The 18,299-nt window shown below is 49.2% G+C and overlaps 1 protein-coding gene across 4 annotated transcripts; it reads right to left on the reverse strand.

Annotated features, from left to right (window-relative positions):
- Positions 1-47: 47 nt before the first annotated feature.
- Pacsin3 (protein kinase C and casein kinase substrate in neurons 3) lies at positions 48-7,961 on the reverse strand. Of its 4 annotated transcripts, none has more exons than XM_027422530.2 (11): positions 7,836-7,958; positions 4,809-4,867; positions 4,477-4,567; positions 4,171-4,327; positions 3,321-3,556; positions 3,065-3,220; positions 1,889-2,064; positions 1,657-1,777; positions 1,354-1,499; positions 887-1,005; positions 48-576 (listed from the first exon to the last, which is right to left on the reverse strand). In XM_027422530.2, exons 3-11 carry the CDS (start codon positions 4,528-4,530, stop codon positions 461-463), a joined length of 1,281 nt encoding a protein of 426 aa, XP_027278331.1. In that variant the 5' UTR covers positions 4,531-4,567; positions 4,809-4,867; positions 7,836-7,958; the 3' UTR covers positions 48-460. The 4 variants fall into 4 exon arrangements, with proteins under 4 accessions (XP_027278331.1, XP_027278333.1, XP_027278332.1 ...); XM_027422532.2 differs by lacking the exon at positions 7,836-7,958 and adding an exon at positions 6,988-7,576; XM_027422531.2 differs by lacking the exon at positions 4,809-4,867 and having other exon boundaries at positions 7,836-7,961.
- Between the last annotated feature and the right edge of the window lie 10,338 nt (positions 7,962-18,299).

The raw sequence follows: 18,299 nt of genomic DNA on the forward strand, positions 1-18,299 counted from the left end.
ACCTCCCCCATGACTTCCATCAGCTTCAAGAATGGGGTGTCAAAAAATGCTCACAACACTTGATGGAGTTTTTATTCTTGATAAAGTTTAATACACACTACAAGTCACAAAAGAGGGTGCTGCTAGCCCCAAACTACATTCTCACCAACCTCACCCCAGGAACTCCCAGACAGTTTAGGAACCGGATCCCCTACTCCCGGGATGACTCAAATGCGGGAGGGGGGGAGGCTCAGACACCTCTGTCACTCCAACCTCCCTTCCTGCCCTCAACCTGAACTCTGTTAGCCTCTTTCTAGACACAGACCCCTTCACTTCATGGGCCCTAAGACATCTTCCCTCCTGCGGAAACAGAGGGACAGCAGCAGCAGCACATGGTTCAGGGCCCTCAGGTCCAGCAGTCCAGGAAGGGTTGAGCTTTGGCCCAGGATAGAGAGAAGGTGCAATAGGGCTGTCAGGGCACTCAGGCACCCACACATTCTACATAATTGGCAGGGTAGAGACCAATGCGGCCACTCTGCAACTGGCCCTGGCACCAGCCCTGTTCATCCTCCTCACTCATCTTCAGCAGCTCTTCCCCTGAAGGAAGATAGATTGGTTACTGCCAGAGGCACTGGCTTCACCAGTCTCAAAACTAGGTCAAGGACTAAGGGGGATGGGATAGCATAAGGACCAGGGTAGAACACAGCCAGCAAGCTACCCAACCCTAAAATCCAGGGCAGCAACCACCGTCAGGCCCCAACTGGCTGGACCCTGAACAACCCTTGAGAAGGGAGTCTTTGGCATTCCTTTTCTACACCCTGCTCTAGCAGGTAGCACGGGGCTGAAGTGAAAAGGAACATGAAAGTTCCCCCTACACACACACACACACACACACACACACACGTACCTGCTCGGAAGCTCAGCTCATCAGCTTCCTGGCCAGCATAGTCATAAAGCGCCCGCACCTTCACCCCAATGGCAGCCTTCCGGGGACTCTCCTCATCTGACCAGTCCTCGTCCTGCCCACTGTTAGAGAGGGAGACACAAGGGGACAAGACTGATCATACAGAGCCCAAGCCAAAGGCTTTGCCACTAGAAGGAAAGCTAAAGACACATATGAGAGGGAGCCACCCACAACTGCAAATGCAGGTACAACTCTGTGCACAGGGCTTTTATACAGCCAAACCATAAAGGAACATGAGGACTACATGGCAAATCTAAACCTCTGTGAGATGATCGTATTAACTCTCCCAAGATGGCCCTCAGGTACTAATGTGAAGGGAGAGAAGCAAGAGAGGGGAGCAAGCAAGGGATAGGGCTTTTTTTTTTTTTTTTTTTTTTTTTTTTTGCTTTGGCCAGGATCCTAACTCTCACCCTGGAGATGCTGGGCATGCTGGGGACTGGGGTGGGGGTGCAGTGCCATCTCTTGTAGGTACAATGCTGGTCAGAGTAACCTCATCAGGGCTCCGGCCACCCTTCTCCTTCCGGCTGATTGCTCTCTGTGTATCTAGGGACCACTCCTGTGGAGAGAGTTTCCCGAGTCAGGCTGGACTGTATCCATGGTGGCAATAGGGCCACCTGGACCACCTTCACTGATTTATCCCAAACCTGTCATCTTCTTGGAGCCTACACTGAGCCAAACCCACCTCCAAGTCCCACCCAGCCTGTAACACCTGCCTCAAACTGTGGCCAGTTCATGGCCATGCCGGGCCCATGTGTGCCACGCCACCAGCGCAGGTCTTCTTCATCACTAGCCGCTGCAATGCCCTGCTGCAGGTCTCGATGGAGCTCATGGAACCTGTGAGGCGCGCAATCAGACAAGGAAAGCCCAAGTCCCTAGAATTCCATTCAACCCAGCCAGAACCCAAAGGAAGTCAAGGGAAGCCTCCATCCAGTGTGCAGGCCGTACTTGTCACTGCTGGAGAGGTCAAGGTGTTGATGCAAGGTGAGCAACATATCCTTGAAGAAGAGAAGCCGCTGGCGCTCAGCAGCCTGGCAGCTCTCAAAGGCCTGCTCCATGTCCTCCATGTAACGTGGGGTATAGCGATTTAGCTCTGCCAGGCTCTGCTCATATTGGGTTTTCATCTGGGTGAGAGAGAAAGGAGGCAGTGAGGACTGACTGCCTTCCACTCAGGACTGCACCAGTATTCACTGAACATAGCCACAAGCTCGACTTGGAGCTGGCCACCGGGGGCAGTCAGGCCTGAAACTCATTTTCTACCCTCAGGAACTGACAGAAGCAGCCTAACAAGGGAAGTGACATTCAAGAAGAACACCTATAAGAATCTCAAGACTGAGAGAAATCAAAGTAGGCTTCTTGGAGGAGGTGTTACAGACATGACACCTCTTAGAGGGGATAGGATGTTAGAGGGAAGGACATTCAGGGCAGAGGACAGAGTCTGCAATGATAGAACTGATCCCAGGTAACTAAGGCTTCAACTGCCTGGAACCCCACCATTACTCCCCTGAGTTAAAAAACATGTCATTCCTCTCCTGGGTAAAACATCACCTTTATTCAGGTTTCTCTGTGCATATGCAAGTGTGTGTGTGTGTGTGTGTGTGTGTGTGTGTGTGTGTGAAGGCCAAATGTCAATATAGTGTGCCTTCCTCAGCCCCTTCCTCAGGCCATGAGACAAGCTGGCCATTGAGGTCCAGGGATGTACCTAGACATCCATTACCAACACACACAAACCCTCTTCAGCACCTCCCCTTTATCCACCCCAGCTGCCTTGCCTAGCGTTTTACCTACACAACAAGCACTGCACAAGCTAAGCCATCTCCCCAGACCCAAGTTCCTCCTTTATGTTTGTTTGTTTGTTGAGACAGGGTCTCACTACAATAGCCTTGGTTGGTCTGAAGTTACATATAAAGTATGAGACTCTAAGTAGACCAAGCTGGCCTCAAACTTAAAGAAATCCACTTGCTTTTGCTTCCTGAGGGCTGGGATTATAAAGGGTGTACCCTGACGCCCAGTCCAAGTTACTGTTTTAAATAACCATGTCAAGAAAGAGGGGCATCTGGGATTAGAGCAGGAAGAGCCTAGGGTCTGGAAAGGCATCCAGGAAGCTTTGCCAGGAGGCTGTACCTTCTCTGCCTCCTTGGTGCATCGTCCCACCCGCTCCTGCAATTTTCGAAGCTGCTCCTGGGACATGGAGCTGTCTGCCTTCCCGTGGCTCTCCCGAGTCTGGGCTGTCTTCTCATCCTTGCGTGCTGTGTGGTAGCTCTTTTTGGAAGCCTCAACCTAACACACATGAAAACAGCTCTGGATCCTAGACGCCACACCCTGGTCCCATGCAGACCAGAAGGTACCTGCCTTCAATAACCACTGCTCCCAGCCTCACCTCCTTCAGCCTCTTTAGCCAGGGCTTCTGGGCCTTACGGAAAGCATCCTCTGCAGCCCGACTTTCCCGAAAACCACCCAGCACTGGACGGTGGAAAGCCCCTCGCTGCCAAGTCCGCACACGCTCGCTGTCTGGACCGTGCAACTTCTCCCTCACCTCCAAGTGCAGCTCACTCAGCCTCTCAGCCGCAGTGAAGAAGGCATGCCAGGCCTTCTCCAAAGTGCCATACTGTGGGCCTGCAGAGGGATGAGCTTGGGCCAGGTGGGGTGCTATCTTAAATATAGCCATCCCCTCTCCCTGTCCTGCTCTGGGTGCCAGACAGGCATGGTAGGAGTGGAGGGTACAAAGATGAACAGCAGCAATGTTAGGTGCTGCATTAGGAATGCCTACTCTGTGCCCTGACATGAGCGATCTCATGAATTCTTGCCTCTACTACTACCATGGGGACAGTGTCATTGCCAATATGGAACAGGCAAAACAAAATAACAAAACAAAAAACTAAAGCCTAGAGAAGTCAGGTTAACTTGTCCAAAGCATCATATCTATGAATGCAGCCAAGAGTAAACCCAACTCTGCCACACAAACTATGTGCCTGGGATCTTTCTACCCAGTAGGAAGTCCACACTCCACATTTAGCTCTTTTTAGCTGTGTGGCTTCAGCCAAGTCCCTTCTCTGATCTTCATTTCTGCTCTAGACAACAGGCAGAGGAGTAAGAATATAGATCCCTCTTGTCATGCATGCTTGAGGTCTTACATCCCTAACACCCTCAAGACCTCAAGAAGCAGAAGCCACCCTGAGGGTCCCACCCTTACAACCTGTGCTGTTTGCTAGGCCTACATGCTGGCTCACCCTTCTCTACAGCACCCCTCCACTTGCGGGCCCAGTCAGCCAGCTGCTGGGCATAGGCCTTCTCGATTCGGGCACGTTCTTGGAAGCAGCTAACCAGGTCCCCACACAGCCTGTGCCCATCTTCAACACGCTGCACCGTCCGTCTGTAGTTCCCAGCCTGGGGCACACAGGAGGGATAGTTTTATCAGGGAAAAGGCCCCTCTCCAGCTGGGCTGATAGTTGGGCTCCTCCACTGGATAGGTGGCTGAGCCCAGAGAGAGGGGGGACAGTTTACTGTCATTCCAAACCCGGTCCCCAATTGCTTACCTCCCAGAAACTGCCCCCTAAGACCTCCCCTCCAGCGTCCTCTTCTGGAGCCATGGTGTCCCTGCAGCACGGAATGGTGGCAGATGTGGTGCTGTGGAGGGCAAATAAGTAAGCAAAAAAGTGAGATCAATTAGGGGGCTGGGAAAAGGCCTTCTAATAGTCCAAAGCATGGTCCCACTGCCATTCCCACCACCCAAGGAACCATCAGAGCAAGGACTGAGCAACAAAGGGCCAGAAGCCCCCAGGAGGAGGCAGGATAGGGGCAAAGATAGCAGCTCCTAAATTCCCCTGCTTCCTCTGGGTTTACCCTTCTCAGACCACCCTGTACATACCCTGGGGTCTCCAGATCACTTCAAGGACCCCTGTCCAAGTCTCCAGGCTGCCACTATGCCTTGAAGTTAACAAGAATACAGGAAGGAGTAAGGGTTGGGCGCCTCCAGTGTCCAGGGCGGTGCCCAGCTCCCCCAATATAGCAACTGCTGTCAGAAGTGGCAGATTCCAGGCTGAGAATGCCAGGCAGGTCACACGATCCAGCAGGGGATTAGGTGACAGACAGGGGTGGGTGGTGGGCAGAAAGCCCCACACTCCTACTGCAGATGAGGACTCCTGTCCCTTGAATGTCAAGGCAACCCCATGAACAAAGCAGTCCAACTGAGTAGGTACCCAGCTCATAACTCCAGCAACTATCTGTGCTGAGCAGGGTGGAAAGAGAGCCAAGAGGCCTGGGCCCTATCATGACCAGGAAGTTTTTGGACAACTGTGTTGTACTGTCCTAAGGGAGCTTCAGCTTGCTATGAGGTGGAAATTCCCCCACCTGGTCAGTGTCCATGCTATATAAAACTCAAATTAGGCAATGAACCAGAAACACTTGAAAGATCCATCAGTCAAAATGAGACACTTACCTGCCCCCTACCACCACCACACATCTAGGAAAGTCTCAAGGGGTCCTGATACAACAATTCCGTTCTGCCCTCAAAAAGCCCAGGGTGGGGCTTCATGAACAGCCAGCAAGCCACACAGCCAGTTAGAAGAACTGGGGAGGAGGGCAAGGTAAAGTTTTACCCCAGATTCTCTCTCTCTCTCCCTCAGGGAGTAGATGACACAGTGACATACAGCCTCCTGACTCTAGGCAAGGTCTCAGTTCTCCCCAGTACCAACTGATTCTTGGTCCATAGAAGGAAATTGCTTTCTTCTCTGAGATAGCCTAAGGCCTAAGGTACAGTGGGTCAAGAAGACGAAAGTATGAGATTGCAGCAACCAAAGCAGGACTCCGTCACAGTGCTCTCTCTAAACTGGTAAACCTCTGCTCATTCTCAAAACTCAGATGGGGACACCTTCATCACTCCTCCATCCTCAGGGCTCCCATACCCCTGTGATCCTGGTCCCCCAATACATTCCATAGGTCATGACTGGACCTGTCCACAGTCATGGACAAACTTCTGCAGTTTTAGTTTGTGTTACCCCAGGCATCCGAATCAGTAACAACAAGGGACTGGAGGCATAGCTCAGAGGTAGAACATGCTTGAGGCCAGAGGTTCCATCACCAGCACCAAAAAGGAAAGGAAGGAATGATGTCCCATCTGAAGACCAGAAAACCTGCAGGCTACAGCAACCATGGAAAAGCCTGGCCTAAGTTGACTTCCTTCCTCTGCTGGCAGGAGGGGGACAAGCCTCTCCCTAGAGACCCCATTAGCATACAGGCAGTGAAGATCCCAGGACACAGAGCACTGCCCCCAACTAGCTCTTCACCTTGTTTCTTTTCGAGACAGCCCCACTTGTCCAGAATGGCTTGCCAGCCAGATGGGGAGAGAAAGAGCAGTAACCATAAATCATTTGGCCTTTGGAGCTGTCCCAGTGAACCATCCAGGGCCTGGGGCCCCTTGCCTACTCCAGCCTCCCTGCTCCCAGATCCCAGGAGAGCTGCCCCCCACCCATTCCCTCTCCCTGGCCCCAGAACAGAGCAGGCTGTGTGTGTAGGGCTGGCACAGCTCCTTCAGGCCTCACAGAGCAAACACAAGCTGGAGCCCCAGGCACAGCCAGGCCCGGCACCCCAGCTTCATCTAGCTATGGGGGCGGACCTGGCACCTTGGTCCCTGCTGAGGAGGATTGGCACCTTGTGCCTCCTGACATTAGCAGAGACTCAAATCTGAGTAAACACACTCTACCACAGCAAGAGCTCAGAGAGCAAGAACAGGTAGTTAAAATCTTTCCAGCCCAGGACCTCCACCTATCCAGTTAGAGAAGGCTTCTGGAACACTGGCAGGGTCTTTTCTCAGCGGTTAGTGCCGAGCTGGGAGTTCTGGGCTTCAGGATAGCACCGGCCCTCCCCACCTGAGCTCCAATGGCTTAGGCCTCGCTTGTCTCCTACACATAAGCTAGCCCCCACCCTTTTCCAGAAGCTGGGGACACGGGCCTGGGAGAGAGCAAAGCCACCCTGCCCTGCCCAGTCCTGTGTCCTGAGTCACACAGGCTTCGCCCAAGGGCTTCACCAGCAGCCTCTCCCAGTCAGACCTAGGACTGAAGACGCAGAAGGGGGGTAGTTGCTGATCCAGAGAGGGGCACGTAGAATCAAGAGACTGGCACAACCTTTTGGAAGGTTGGGGGAGGGGGTGGCGCAAAGAAAGGGGGAGGAGGCAGGGCCAAGGAGGGGCATAACAAAGGGGCATTTTTGGAAACCCGACCTACCGGCTGAGGTGCCTGCTCGCTAATGACGCACTCCTAACCTCGAGCCTCCACACCAAATCTCAGAACCCAGGGGCTGCCGGTCTTTGGCCTCCTCCCTTACATACAGCGGCACTCGACAAACCACCCCCCGATCCCAGAAGGCACGGTGTTGAACAACTCTGAGCTGGTGGAGCCAGCCACACAGACAGGCATAGCCAGGCCTAGACATGGAGGCTCTAGGACTTCTTGGACAAACTTGTTGAACTTGGTCTCGGTGGGAAGGTGGGACCAGCTGGTTACTGCAGAGGGTAAGGGGCGCTGCCTGCCAGGGCTAGCCAGGCTGTGAACTACAGATGGTGGCGTGAAACGCGGTAGGGGGCAAAATTCGGCTTTCTACAGAGGCCCCTTCTAGGGCTTCAGGACGGGAGCGAGGAGAGCAATTTGGGATCCTGTAGGAGCCCCCAAAAGATGGCTTGCTCCTCCAGCCTGAACGCCCCATTACCCGCGGCTGGCGCGAAGAATCGCCTCATTGGCGTAGCAGATGAGATGGCCTTGCGCTCAGTGGCAGCCAATGGCCCGGGTCTCCTGAGCGGGAGTCCGTCCGATTGCCAACTTCAAGAGCCGGAGGACCAAAGAGCGAGCTAGAGTCACGGCACTGCCGCCGCGTTCCCCAGCGTCCCCTCCAAGGCACTCACCGCGTCCTCTCAGGCCCCTCGGTGGGTGGGGGGATCCGGCCACGCTCGGTCCAGAGTCTTACCACTCCCCGGTTCGGGCCACCGCCTCCTGGAGCGAGCAGGGCCCTCCCCCGGGAAGCCCGGCCCCCCGGGCCCGCCCCCTCCGCGCTGCCGCCGCCCTAACCCCACCGACAGCATCCCCGCTGCGGGGACTGCAGGCATCCCGGCGCCGGGTGGCTCTTGGGGGGCGGGACATAGGCTCTGCTTCTGGGTGCAGAGCGAGAGCCAACAGTCTAAGGTGGCGCTGCGAGGCTAGCAGAGACCTAGATTTCAGCTTTGCCGCTCTTCGACCTTTGCAGAGCCTGAGAGGCGGGTGGGAGTGAGCGGGAACCTGCAACAGCATCACTGGGGTGGTATGCGAGGACAATGCTGCATTATATTCTTTTCTAAGAGCATCTTTCTTAGCAGTTAGCTCTGGGGAGGCTCAAAACCACCCGCTCCTTATAAACATAAGGATTCTGAAGTCAGAAAAAGAGGCTTAGAGATACCTTCAGCGGTTTGCCCATGGTCTGTAGTCCAGCAGAAGCGAGACTGTAAAGCCATGTCTACCTAGCACAGCTCTGCTTGCAGCTCTAGCGCGCATTCTGAGACCTGGGACAGACACACGGTGGTGGTGGGACAAAAAGCACGAACTCCTCCCCCTCCGTCTTCATAGTCCCAGATTTTGTACCTCTGTTCATCCTTAAATCCTTTGGTCTCTTCACCTCCTTGTCCAATGTAGACTTTTTTTCCGAATCCTCACGATACCACCCCACCCTAAATAGATCCTTCTTCTTCACTCCCCCACCCCCAGCCTCTCGGGATTTCAGAGCCTGTGGGTCTGTTATTTATATCCACTGGAGCGGTCCAAGAATGTTCTGAGGCTGACCTAATCGCCACCTGCTTGGCTTCCCCGCCCCTCCTGCTCTCTCCTGAACCTGGTGACCCAGCAGCAGTGCCCCGCGCCCAAGAGACAGGAGGGAACGCGGGCCAGCGGGGTGGCAGGCCTCTGGGGCTCAGGGGTCCTGGAGCCACAATTCGCTCTGGGTTGGAGAGCCCAGGGGACCGCCCCTAGGGGACCGCACGCACTCTGGGAAGCAACAGGCCTAGCTGTTCTCTTTCCAACACGTACATTTCCAACCCAGCCCCCCTTCACTCCCTTAGAAGTGAGTACGTGCGCGCGGATTTTTAAAAGACAGCTTTAAAAATAGCAAAATCGTGTTGTTTCTAAATGCGGAAGGAATCATTGACGCGTTTCTTGCTCAGTGGAGTCCGCTCACAAAATGGGAAGGGGGTGGGTGCTGAGGATGACCGTATCTTAGAAGCAACACCAGCCGCTGGAGGCTGACTTGGGAGCAAGAAACTGTCTCCCTTAGTTGCTTGTGCTGTACCACTTTTGGCCCAAGACTCTGGCCGCGAATGGGAAATCTCGAGCAGTAGATCTGAAACCTGAGGATGTGGTTTCTGAAACCAATTTTAACACTCACTCTCTCAGGGCTTGGACAAATCTTTTCACCTTATCTATTTCTGCCTCTGTAAAACCTGACAGGTAACCGGCTGACCTTCCACTGGGCTGTGTGCCCCAGCTAATTAATTATTGTAAAGCAATTGCAAATGAGAGGGACTTGGGAAATGTCTAATCACAGGCATAGTGTTTTGCATTATTTGGAATCAGTTAACATCCCACCTAGCGCCTGGGGGCGTTTAGGCATCTAGACAGAAAGTGTGAAAATACAAGAATGAAATTAATTACAGAAACGGCCTATTAAAACCTCATTAAAAATAAAGTTGGCAGCAGGCTCTGGGATGTTCGGAAGTCAGGATATGGAGACTCAGGAAACAGGGCCGCCATTCATCAGACCACAGGGAAAAGTGGATGTGCAGTGGAAAACATCTGGCTTCCCTGGGGTTCAGATCTGGAATCGAAAGGCAGAGATATTGCAGCTGATCTTAATTGTCCCTAAGGTACTGGGAGAGTTCAAAGGACAGAGCATATTGGACTGTGGGTGAAAGGAAACAGGCCTGTATTCAGAAACCCAACTCCCAGCTACTACCAGCCCAGGGGCTCAGATTTCTATGCCCTATGGCCAGAGCCCTTAATTACATTACACGCTGCTTCATCAGTGTCATCCCCCAGTCTGAACAGTTCAAGATGAGATGCCCAGGCCCAGAGGGCCAAAGACAGAAACCAAATGAGAAGCAGTTTGTCTCAGAGTATCGGGTGGCAAGTTGATCTACAGCCAGCTTTTACGGCACTCACAGACTCACCTTGAGTTTCTGGAATGTCCTAACCACTGTACCATCATTTGTTTGTTTGTTTATTCAGCCAAGGAAACATTTGGATTTTTGCTTTATGCTAAACCCTATGCTAGATTTGGGAGTATATAGAGAAATAAGGCTGAGACCTACATATACAACGATGATGAGATATGGATAGAAAGTCCCATGAGAAAACAGAGGCAGGAAGGACAATTTTCCACAAAGGCATGACACTTGGTTTGACTTGATGAGTAGGAATTAGTCATGTAGAGAGGCATTCAAGGTGGGAGCAATAGGGTGTGCCAAGCCCCAGTGGTGTATGATTCTCTGACCTGGCAATTCTACTTCTTGGTATCTATCATAGACAAATGTGTCCAAACAGAGACAGAAATATCAGGATGTTGGCATATAGTACTATTCGAAATCCAAGAAGATGAGATACAAATGTCCACCAGGAGGGAAATTGCTGAATAACTAAAGCTATGGATTACTCTACAACAATTCCAGAAAAAAGTAAACATACTTTTTGTTTTGTTTTAGTTTTTTCCAGACAGGGTTTCTCTGTGTAGCCTTGGCTGTCCTGAAACTCACTATGTAGACCAGGCCAGTCTCCTGCTCACAGAGATCCACCTGCCTCTGACTCCTGAGTTCTGGGATTAAGCGTGTTGCCACTACTCAGCATAGAAAACTTACTTTTTTAATTACACATTTTATTCAGTGCTGAAAGTCAAATTCAAAAGCTTGTTTGTGCTAAGCAAATGTTCTGCTCCTGAGTTCCACCTCGACCAGAGATACACAGATATTCTCATATGAAGATCTCCAAGATACGGTTAAATGGGAAGAAAAGTGCAGAATGCTATTCTGAGAGGAAATTCACCAGACTGATTTTGGAAGCCATATGTGGGAAAGAAGTCTCAAATTGACATGTTAAAGGATTGACAGTGAGAGGCTGAGGTGTGGCTCCATGGTAGGAAGCTTTCTCAGAATACAAAGACTTGTGGTTAATTCTCAGCACTGAAAAGAAATTAATGTACTTACTGTGTAAATTCTGCAATTCTGTTTGTTTTAAGAGACAGGGTCTTGGGGCTGGAGAGATGGCTCAGAGGTTAAGAACACTGGCTGTTCTTCCAGAGGTCCTGAGTTCAATTCCCAGCAACCATATGGTGGTTCACAACCATCTGTAGTGAGATCTGGTGCCCTCTTCTGGTGTGCAGATATACATGGAAGCAGAATGTTGGATACATAATAAATAAATAAATAAATAAATAAATAAATAAAATCTTAAAAAAAAGAGAGAGAGAGAAAGAGAGACAGGGTCTCATAGCTCAGGATGGCTTTGAAAGTTGGCAAGATACGTGATGCTGGCCTCCACCTCCCAAATGGTGGGATTACAGCAGTGTGCCATAAAGCCTAGCTAAATTCTGTAATTAAAATTAAAATGAAAACTGGTGAGGGATGGTGAGTAGGGTTTGGGTCTAAAACACTGATGTCCAATAGAATTGTGTACAATAGTAGAAAGGTCCTACAGCTGTCAATTGGTAGCTGACAGCCACATATGGCTTCTGGGCCCTTGGATCATGGCTAATGTATCCAATAATTGAATTGTATTCTTCACTTTTAGATAGGAGGTAGGTCATCCTATGTTACCAAAGCTACTTTCAAACTCCTGGGCTCAAACAAGACTCCTGTCTCAGATTTCTGAGGAGTTAGGACTAGAGGGGTACATCTCCATGTCAGGCTTGTCCTGTTGTTTTTTCTTTGTGTATGTGTGGGGGGGGGGATGGAACCCAGGGCTTTACACATACTAACACACACACTACCAGTGAGCTATATCCCAGCCCAGATTTATCCTTTGGAAACATAATTCTGGAGGGAGTTCCCCTGTGACGGTTGCAGCACAGCACACAGAGGACAGCAGGCAGTGCTTGGGTTCCCTTGAAGGCTGCCTTGTTTCTCAAGTTTCTCTCAGCCTCTGGACATTTTCATGGCATTCCTGAGAGGCAGCTGAGTAATGTATCCTGATTTAACAGCTACATCTTTAAGATCTCAGGCAATGCCAGGCAGAAAAACTGGTCGGAGTCACTGTGAAGGGTTACCCTCATTAGGGGAGACTGATTCCCAAGAAGAACAGCAGAGGAAGGGCACCAGAGAGGAAATGCAAAGCAGGCTGCTGAGCACAAAGCAGCTTCCAAGTGCGGGCGCTGCTGGCTCAGGGCAGATTCTCTACAAGTACCACAGACAGGAGGAGTTGCCAGGGGGCTGCCATAGTGTCTTCAGCTTCCAGCTGTTTATGTCAGGGAGGCTTCTGCTGAGAAAGTCTGTCTTGGTGGCTGAGGAATGGTAGCTGATGATCCTTTCATTTAGCACACTTTCTGGGAACACCCACAGTGTGCCAGATAGCTCCTGGGTGCTCGGCCTTCAACTGGAAGAAGGCAGACATGGTTCCTGGCTCCCTGAGATTTTCCAGTAAAATAAAATAATACATACTTACGGGTAAGAGTAAACATTTTAAATGGAGGACAGGAAGAGAGTGTGGGGATGGTTGCACAGCTGAGTAGTGGTAGAGTGTGTGCTTAGCACAAGCAATGTCTTGGACAAAACAAAAAGGGTGCTGTGTGTTAACAACAGATGGAGCATAATTTCCATTGGATAGTGTGGGGAAAGACTCTAAAAGCACAGGCTTCTCTTCCCCAAAGACCCAAATGATAATAACAGCCATGTGAGGAAAGTATGTGTTCCAGGGCCTTCCAGGGAAAGGACTGGTGACTGATGCTTGTACAGACCCTGAGATAGGACCTTGACATTCTGTTCTGGAAAGAAAGTAGAAAGAGATGGAAGGCCACAACATCCACATACTGCCAAGCTTTGTGAGTTTCTTCCTAGGCAGGAAGAGGTCTGGGAACAGCATGAGGGAGGAGAGAGGAGTGGGCTAACTGGTCTTTTTGGATGCTGGACAAGGAAGGGACTAAGGAATCAGCAAACAATGGCCCATATGACCCACAGGCTAAGAAAGCTTTTAGGGTTTTTTGTTGTTGTTGTTGTTTTGGTTTGGTTTTTTTGTTTGTTTTTGTTTTTGTTTTTTGAGACAGGGTTTCTCTGTATTGCTTTGGAGGTTGTCCTGGAACTCGCTCTGTAGACCAGGCTTGTCTCGAACTCAGAGATCTGCCTGCTTCTGCCTCCCGAGTGCTGGTATTAAAGTCGTGTGCCACCAACACCCGCCTAATAAAATAAATCTTTAAAAACATTTTCTCTCATGTAGTACATTCTGACTGCATTTCCCCCTCCCTCCACTTCTCCCAGTCACCCCCACCTCACCACTCCCCCAGATCCACTCCTCCTCCGTTTCCCTTCAGAAAAGAGCAGCCCTTCTAGGGTTATCAACTGAACACAGCATAACAAGTTACAATAACACTAAGCACCATTGTACAGGTGCACGCCTTTAATCCCAGCACTCGAGAGGCAGAGACATGCAGGTCTTTCTGAGTTCGAGGCCAGTCTGGTCTACAGAGCAAGTTCCAGGACATCCTCCAAAGCTACAGAGAAACCTTATCTCAAAAAAAAAAAAAAAAAAAAAAAAAAAAAAAGGCTAGGCACAAACCATCATATCAGAACTGGGCAAAGCAACTCAACAGGAGGAAAAGGATCCCAAGAGCATTTTTAGAGTCACAGGCACCCCCACTCCCACTGTTAGAAGTGCCAAAAAACATCAACCATAACATAATTACAAAAGGTCCTGTTGAAGACCCATGCAGGCTCTGTGGTCACATTGAGGTCCTGTGAGCCCTGCTTAGTAGATTCTGTGGGCTGTGCTCTCTTGGTGTCCTCAACCCCTCTGGCTCCTATAATTCTTCCTCCCCCTCTTCCATAGTGTTCCCAGATCTCTTGAGGGGAGGAACTTGATAGAGATCTCTAATTTGGGCTCTCTCTGCTTAAGGTTTTGCTGTGGGTCTCTGCATCTACTCCCATCAGCTGCTGGAGTAAACCTCTCTGATGACAATTGGGCTAGACATCAATCTATGAGTATAGCAGAGTATCATTAGGAGCCGGGCGGTGGTGGCATATGCCTTTAGTCCCAGCACTCAGGAGGCGGATCTCTGTGAGTTCAAGACCAGCCTGGTCTACAAGAGCTAGTTCCAGGACAGCTTCCAAAGCCACAGAGAAACCCTATGTCAAAAAAAAAAAAAAAAAAAAAAAAGAATATCATTAGGAATCATTTTATTGATTTTTTTTTTTAAAGCATAGGTCTCTGGGCTATCCAGCCTCCAGTTCCTGGTCATCCAGGCAATGTCGGGCATGGGCTCCATTTCGTGGTGTCGACCTCAAATTAGACAAGTCATTGGTTGGCCATTCCCACAAGTTCTACACCCCCATTATGCCAGCACATCTAGCAGATTGTAGGTTGAAAGGTTTTGTGGCTGGGTTGGTCTCCAAGTCCCACCAATGGAAGTTGCCTGTTTACAGAAAATGACTGGTTCAGGCTCTGTATCCTCCATTACCAGGAGTCCTTGCTAGGACTACCCTCATAGAATCCTGGGAGTTTCTACTGCACTACATTTCCACATTGCCCCCCAAATGCCCTCCATTTCTAGTTGTCCCTCCCCACACTCTCTCCTTCCATCTCCCTTCCCATCCCACCTGGTCCCTTTTTTTTTTTGGTTTTTTGAGGCAGAGTTTCTCTGTAGGTTTGGAGACTGTGCTGGAACTCTCTTTGAAGACCAAGCTGGCCTCGAATTCACAGAGATCCTCCTGCCTCTGCCTCTGGGTGCTGGGATTAAAGTCATGCACCACCGATGCCCAGCTGGTCTCATAATCTTAAAAATAATAATGGAAGTGTGTGTTAGAATTTCAGGCATGGACCACTATTCCTGCCTCCCATTGTCTCATTTTAAAGTCATTAATTTCATCTTCGAGATTCTTTTTTCTAAATAAACTAGCATTCACAGGTTCACACATAGGATGAACACACATCTTTTCCAGAAACTAATCAGTTAAACCACTATACAAGGCTTCCTCGGGAGCCAAGGCTGCCAGCCTTGGAAAGCTCATCAAATTCTTCTTGAGTTTTAAAGACAGGCGGCTTTCACAGTTTTCTTTATGAAGTTTCGTAAGTGTGCCTCTTTTCATAATGGATCAGAAGCCCTCATGCTGCCAGTTCAGAGGCAGCTTGGTCGTCTAAACTGCCCATAATCATAATAAAACTCTTCAGTTCTGAGTCCACGTGAAACAGGCATAGTTAGGAAGGAAGGAACAGTCAACGTGTCTGTGAGCCAGATGGGTGGTAAATGTTTGTAATCTCAGAAATTGAGAGGTAGAGATAAGACAATCAAAAATTTGAGGCTCGGCTTGTCTGTATAGCAAGTTCAAAGCCCACCTGGGCAACATATGACCCTGTCTCAAAATTCAAGTGAATAGAGGCTAGAGAGATGGCTCAGTAGTTAAAAGCACTACCTGATTTTTCAGGGAACTCAGATTCAATTCTCAGCACCCATGTGGCAGCTAACAACCATCTCTAGTTTCATTTCCAGGGAATCCTGCCTCAAAAAAAAAAAAATGGCCTATAGGCAAATCTGTCAAGCATTTTCTTGACTAATGATTAATGTGGGAGGGCTTTGTGGTGCCAACCCTGGGCAAGTGGTATAGGAAAGCAGGTTGAGCAAGCTACAGAGATAATGCCACTAGGCAGTGTTTCTTCATGGTCTCAGCTTCAGTTTCTGCATTGAGTCCTGCCCTGACTCCTACTTTTTCTTTTTGCTTTTTCAAAACAGGGTTTTTCTGCATAGCCCTGCTGTTCTGGAACTCACTCAGAGATCTGCCTGCCTCTGCCTCCCCAGTCCTGGGATTACAGGTGTGTGCTACCATTGTCCCACCGCCCTGACTTTTTTCAATGATCTACTATGATAGGGCCATGTGTGTTAAAATAAACACATTTCTCCCAAGTAAATTGCTTTGGGTAATGTGTTATGTAGCAGTTTGTGCCAAGATTGAAACAATCCACCTTTCATGGACTCCAAACAGCTTCTGGGCTGGCCCTGGTGGCCTGTAATCCTAACAGAAAGCAAGCGAATTTCTAACTTCCAGGATAGCCAGGCTACACAGAGAAATTCTGTCTCGAAAAACAAAACAATATATAACTTCAGGAAGACCCTGAAACTGACCAGATTCAAAAGTTCCCTTCCTTCTCAAAGTAAGAAAAAAAAAAGGCTAAAAGACATTCTCAGATAAGCCAAGCTGCCTGGAAGAGGTTTAGTTCAACTGAGTCACTTGGAAGGGACACTCGCCAATCTGTTGATTTGCTTACAGGCTGTACAGTATATCTAAGATTCCCAACCTTGTGAGCTGTCATCCATGCTGGGTGTGCTTTGGCGATGCAGCTGTGTTGGGGTCATTTCTGCTCCTGTAAAGCAACCCCTCACCCATATTCTCTAAGGAAGCCCAATAGAACTCGTTGGACTTTGATGGTATCTGTACGTTGGTCTGTGATGGACTCCCTATCTAGGGTGAGTAAATGTGTGTGTTGCATCTGCCCAGAAAAGGTCGTCACACAACATCACAGTGTTTTATCACAGTAATAATAGAAAACGTAAGACAAATCAAATCTGAACTTGTTATATAGCAGCCAACCTGAACTCTTAATCCTCTTGCCTACACCTTACAGGTATGCACTACCACACCCAGTTCATGCGATATTGAGGATCTGACCCAGGGCATCACACATACTAGGCAAACATTTTGGCAACCATACTATATCTGTAGCCCCTGGTGAGAGCTCTTAAAACCACTGAAGAGCTTCTTCATCACTTTTATCAGGCCTCATAGTAAAGAACACTGGACTAGCTAGTTTCGTGTGTCAATTTGACACAAGCTGGAGTCATCAGAGGAAGGAGTCCCAACTGAGAAAATGCCTCGATGAGATCCAGCTGTGGGGCATTTTCTCATTTAGTTATCAAATGGAGGAGGGCCCAGCCCATGGTGGGTGGGGCCATCCCTGGGTTGTTGGTCCTGGATTCTATAAGAAGGCGGGTTGAGCAAGCCATGGGAAGCAAGCCAGTAAGTAGTTCCCTTCCCTGGCCTCTGCCTCAGTTCCTGCCTCCAGGATCCTGCCCTGTTGGAATTCCTGTCCTGACTTCCTTCACTGATGAACAGCAATGCTGAAGTGTAAGCCAAATAAACCCTTTCCTCCCCAACTTGCTTTTGGTCATGGTGTTTCACTGCAGCAATAGAAACCCTAAATAAGGCAAACACATAGTTGGGAGATTATACAAAAATTTCTATTTGCATACCACTTTACTGTTTGCAAAGTACTTCACATAGATTATTTGGCACTGAGGCTATTGCTGTGCAAATCTGCCTGCCTGGAGGACTTCCCTGGAACATTCACCATGCTTAATATCATGGCAGGATATTGTTAGTGTGTGGACAGTGCCTCACTCCCCAACAGTAACGACTGAAGGTGTTCATTTATTTTCTTGATTTGGATTTTACGTAGTGGTCTAATGTTTCCAAAGCTACCCCAAATTGTGTACTCAGGGATTTTCCCAGCCCAAAATTTATATATATATATATATATATACATATATATATATATATATATTCCATTAATGCATGTAAGTAAATTTACTTACAAGAATTTAGCAATCTCTTAATATACTTTTATAAGTCATATACAGAAATGGGCAATTCAAAATGGTTTGAGAAAAGATGAAGGGAATAAAATATATAGTAATTTTAATTGTTACTTAAATGTACCAACTATTTTAGGAAGATTGCTTAAGTAGAGAAGCTTTTGTTTCAGATTTTGTTTTACTTGGTTTTTCCTTTTAGTTCTCTCTCTCTCCTCTCTCTCTCTCTCTCTCCCCTCTTTCTCTCTCTCTCTTCTTTTTTTGTGGGTTTGGTTTTGCTGAGACAGGGTCTCATGGAGCCCAGGCTGGTTACAAACTCACTATGCAGCTAAAGGGACCTTGAGCTCCTGAGCTTCCTGCCTTCATTTCCTAAGTATAGGCCAGGGCAGGACTTCAAGTGTCCTTTCCTACACTCTGTCTGTTCACTTGAGACTGGGTCTCATGGAGCAGGAAGCTTGATGTTTCAGCTGGCTAGGGAGCTCTCAGGATCTGTCTGATCCTCTCAGTGCTACTGGGGTTGGTAGTAGCATGTTTGGCCATACACAGTTTCTTGAATGTGGGTGCTGTC

Source organism: Cricetulus griseus, chromosome 6 (assembly GCF_003668045.3).
Source record: "Cricetulus griseus strain 17A/GY chromosome 6, alternate assembly CriGri-PICRH-1.0, whole genome shotgun sequence".
NCBI classification, from domain to species: domain Eukaryota; kingdom Metazoa; phylum Chordata; class Mammalia; order Rodentia; family Cricetidae; genus Cricetulus; species Cricetulus griseus.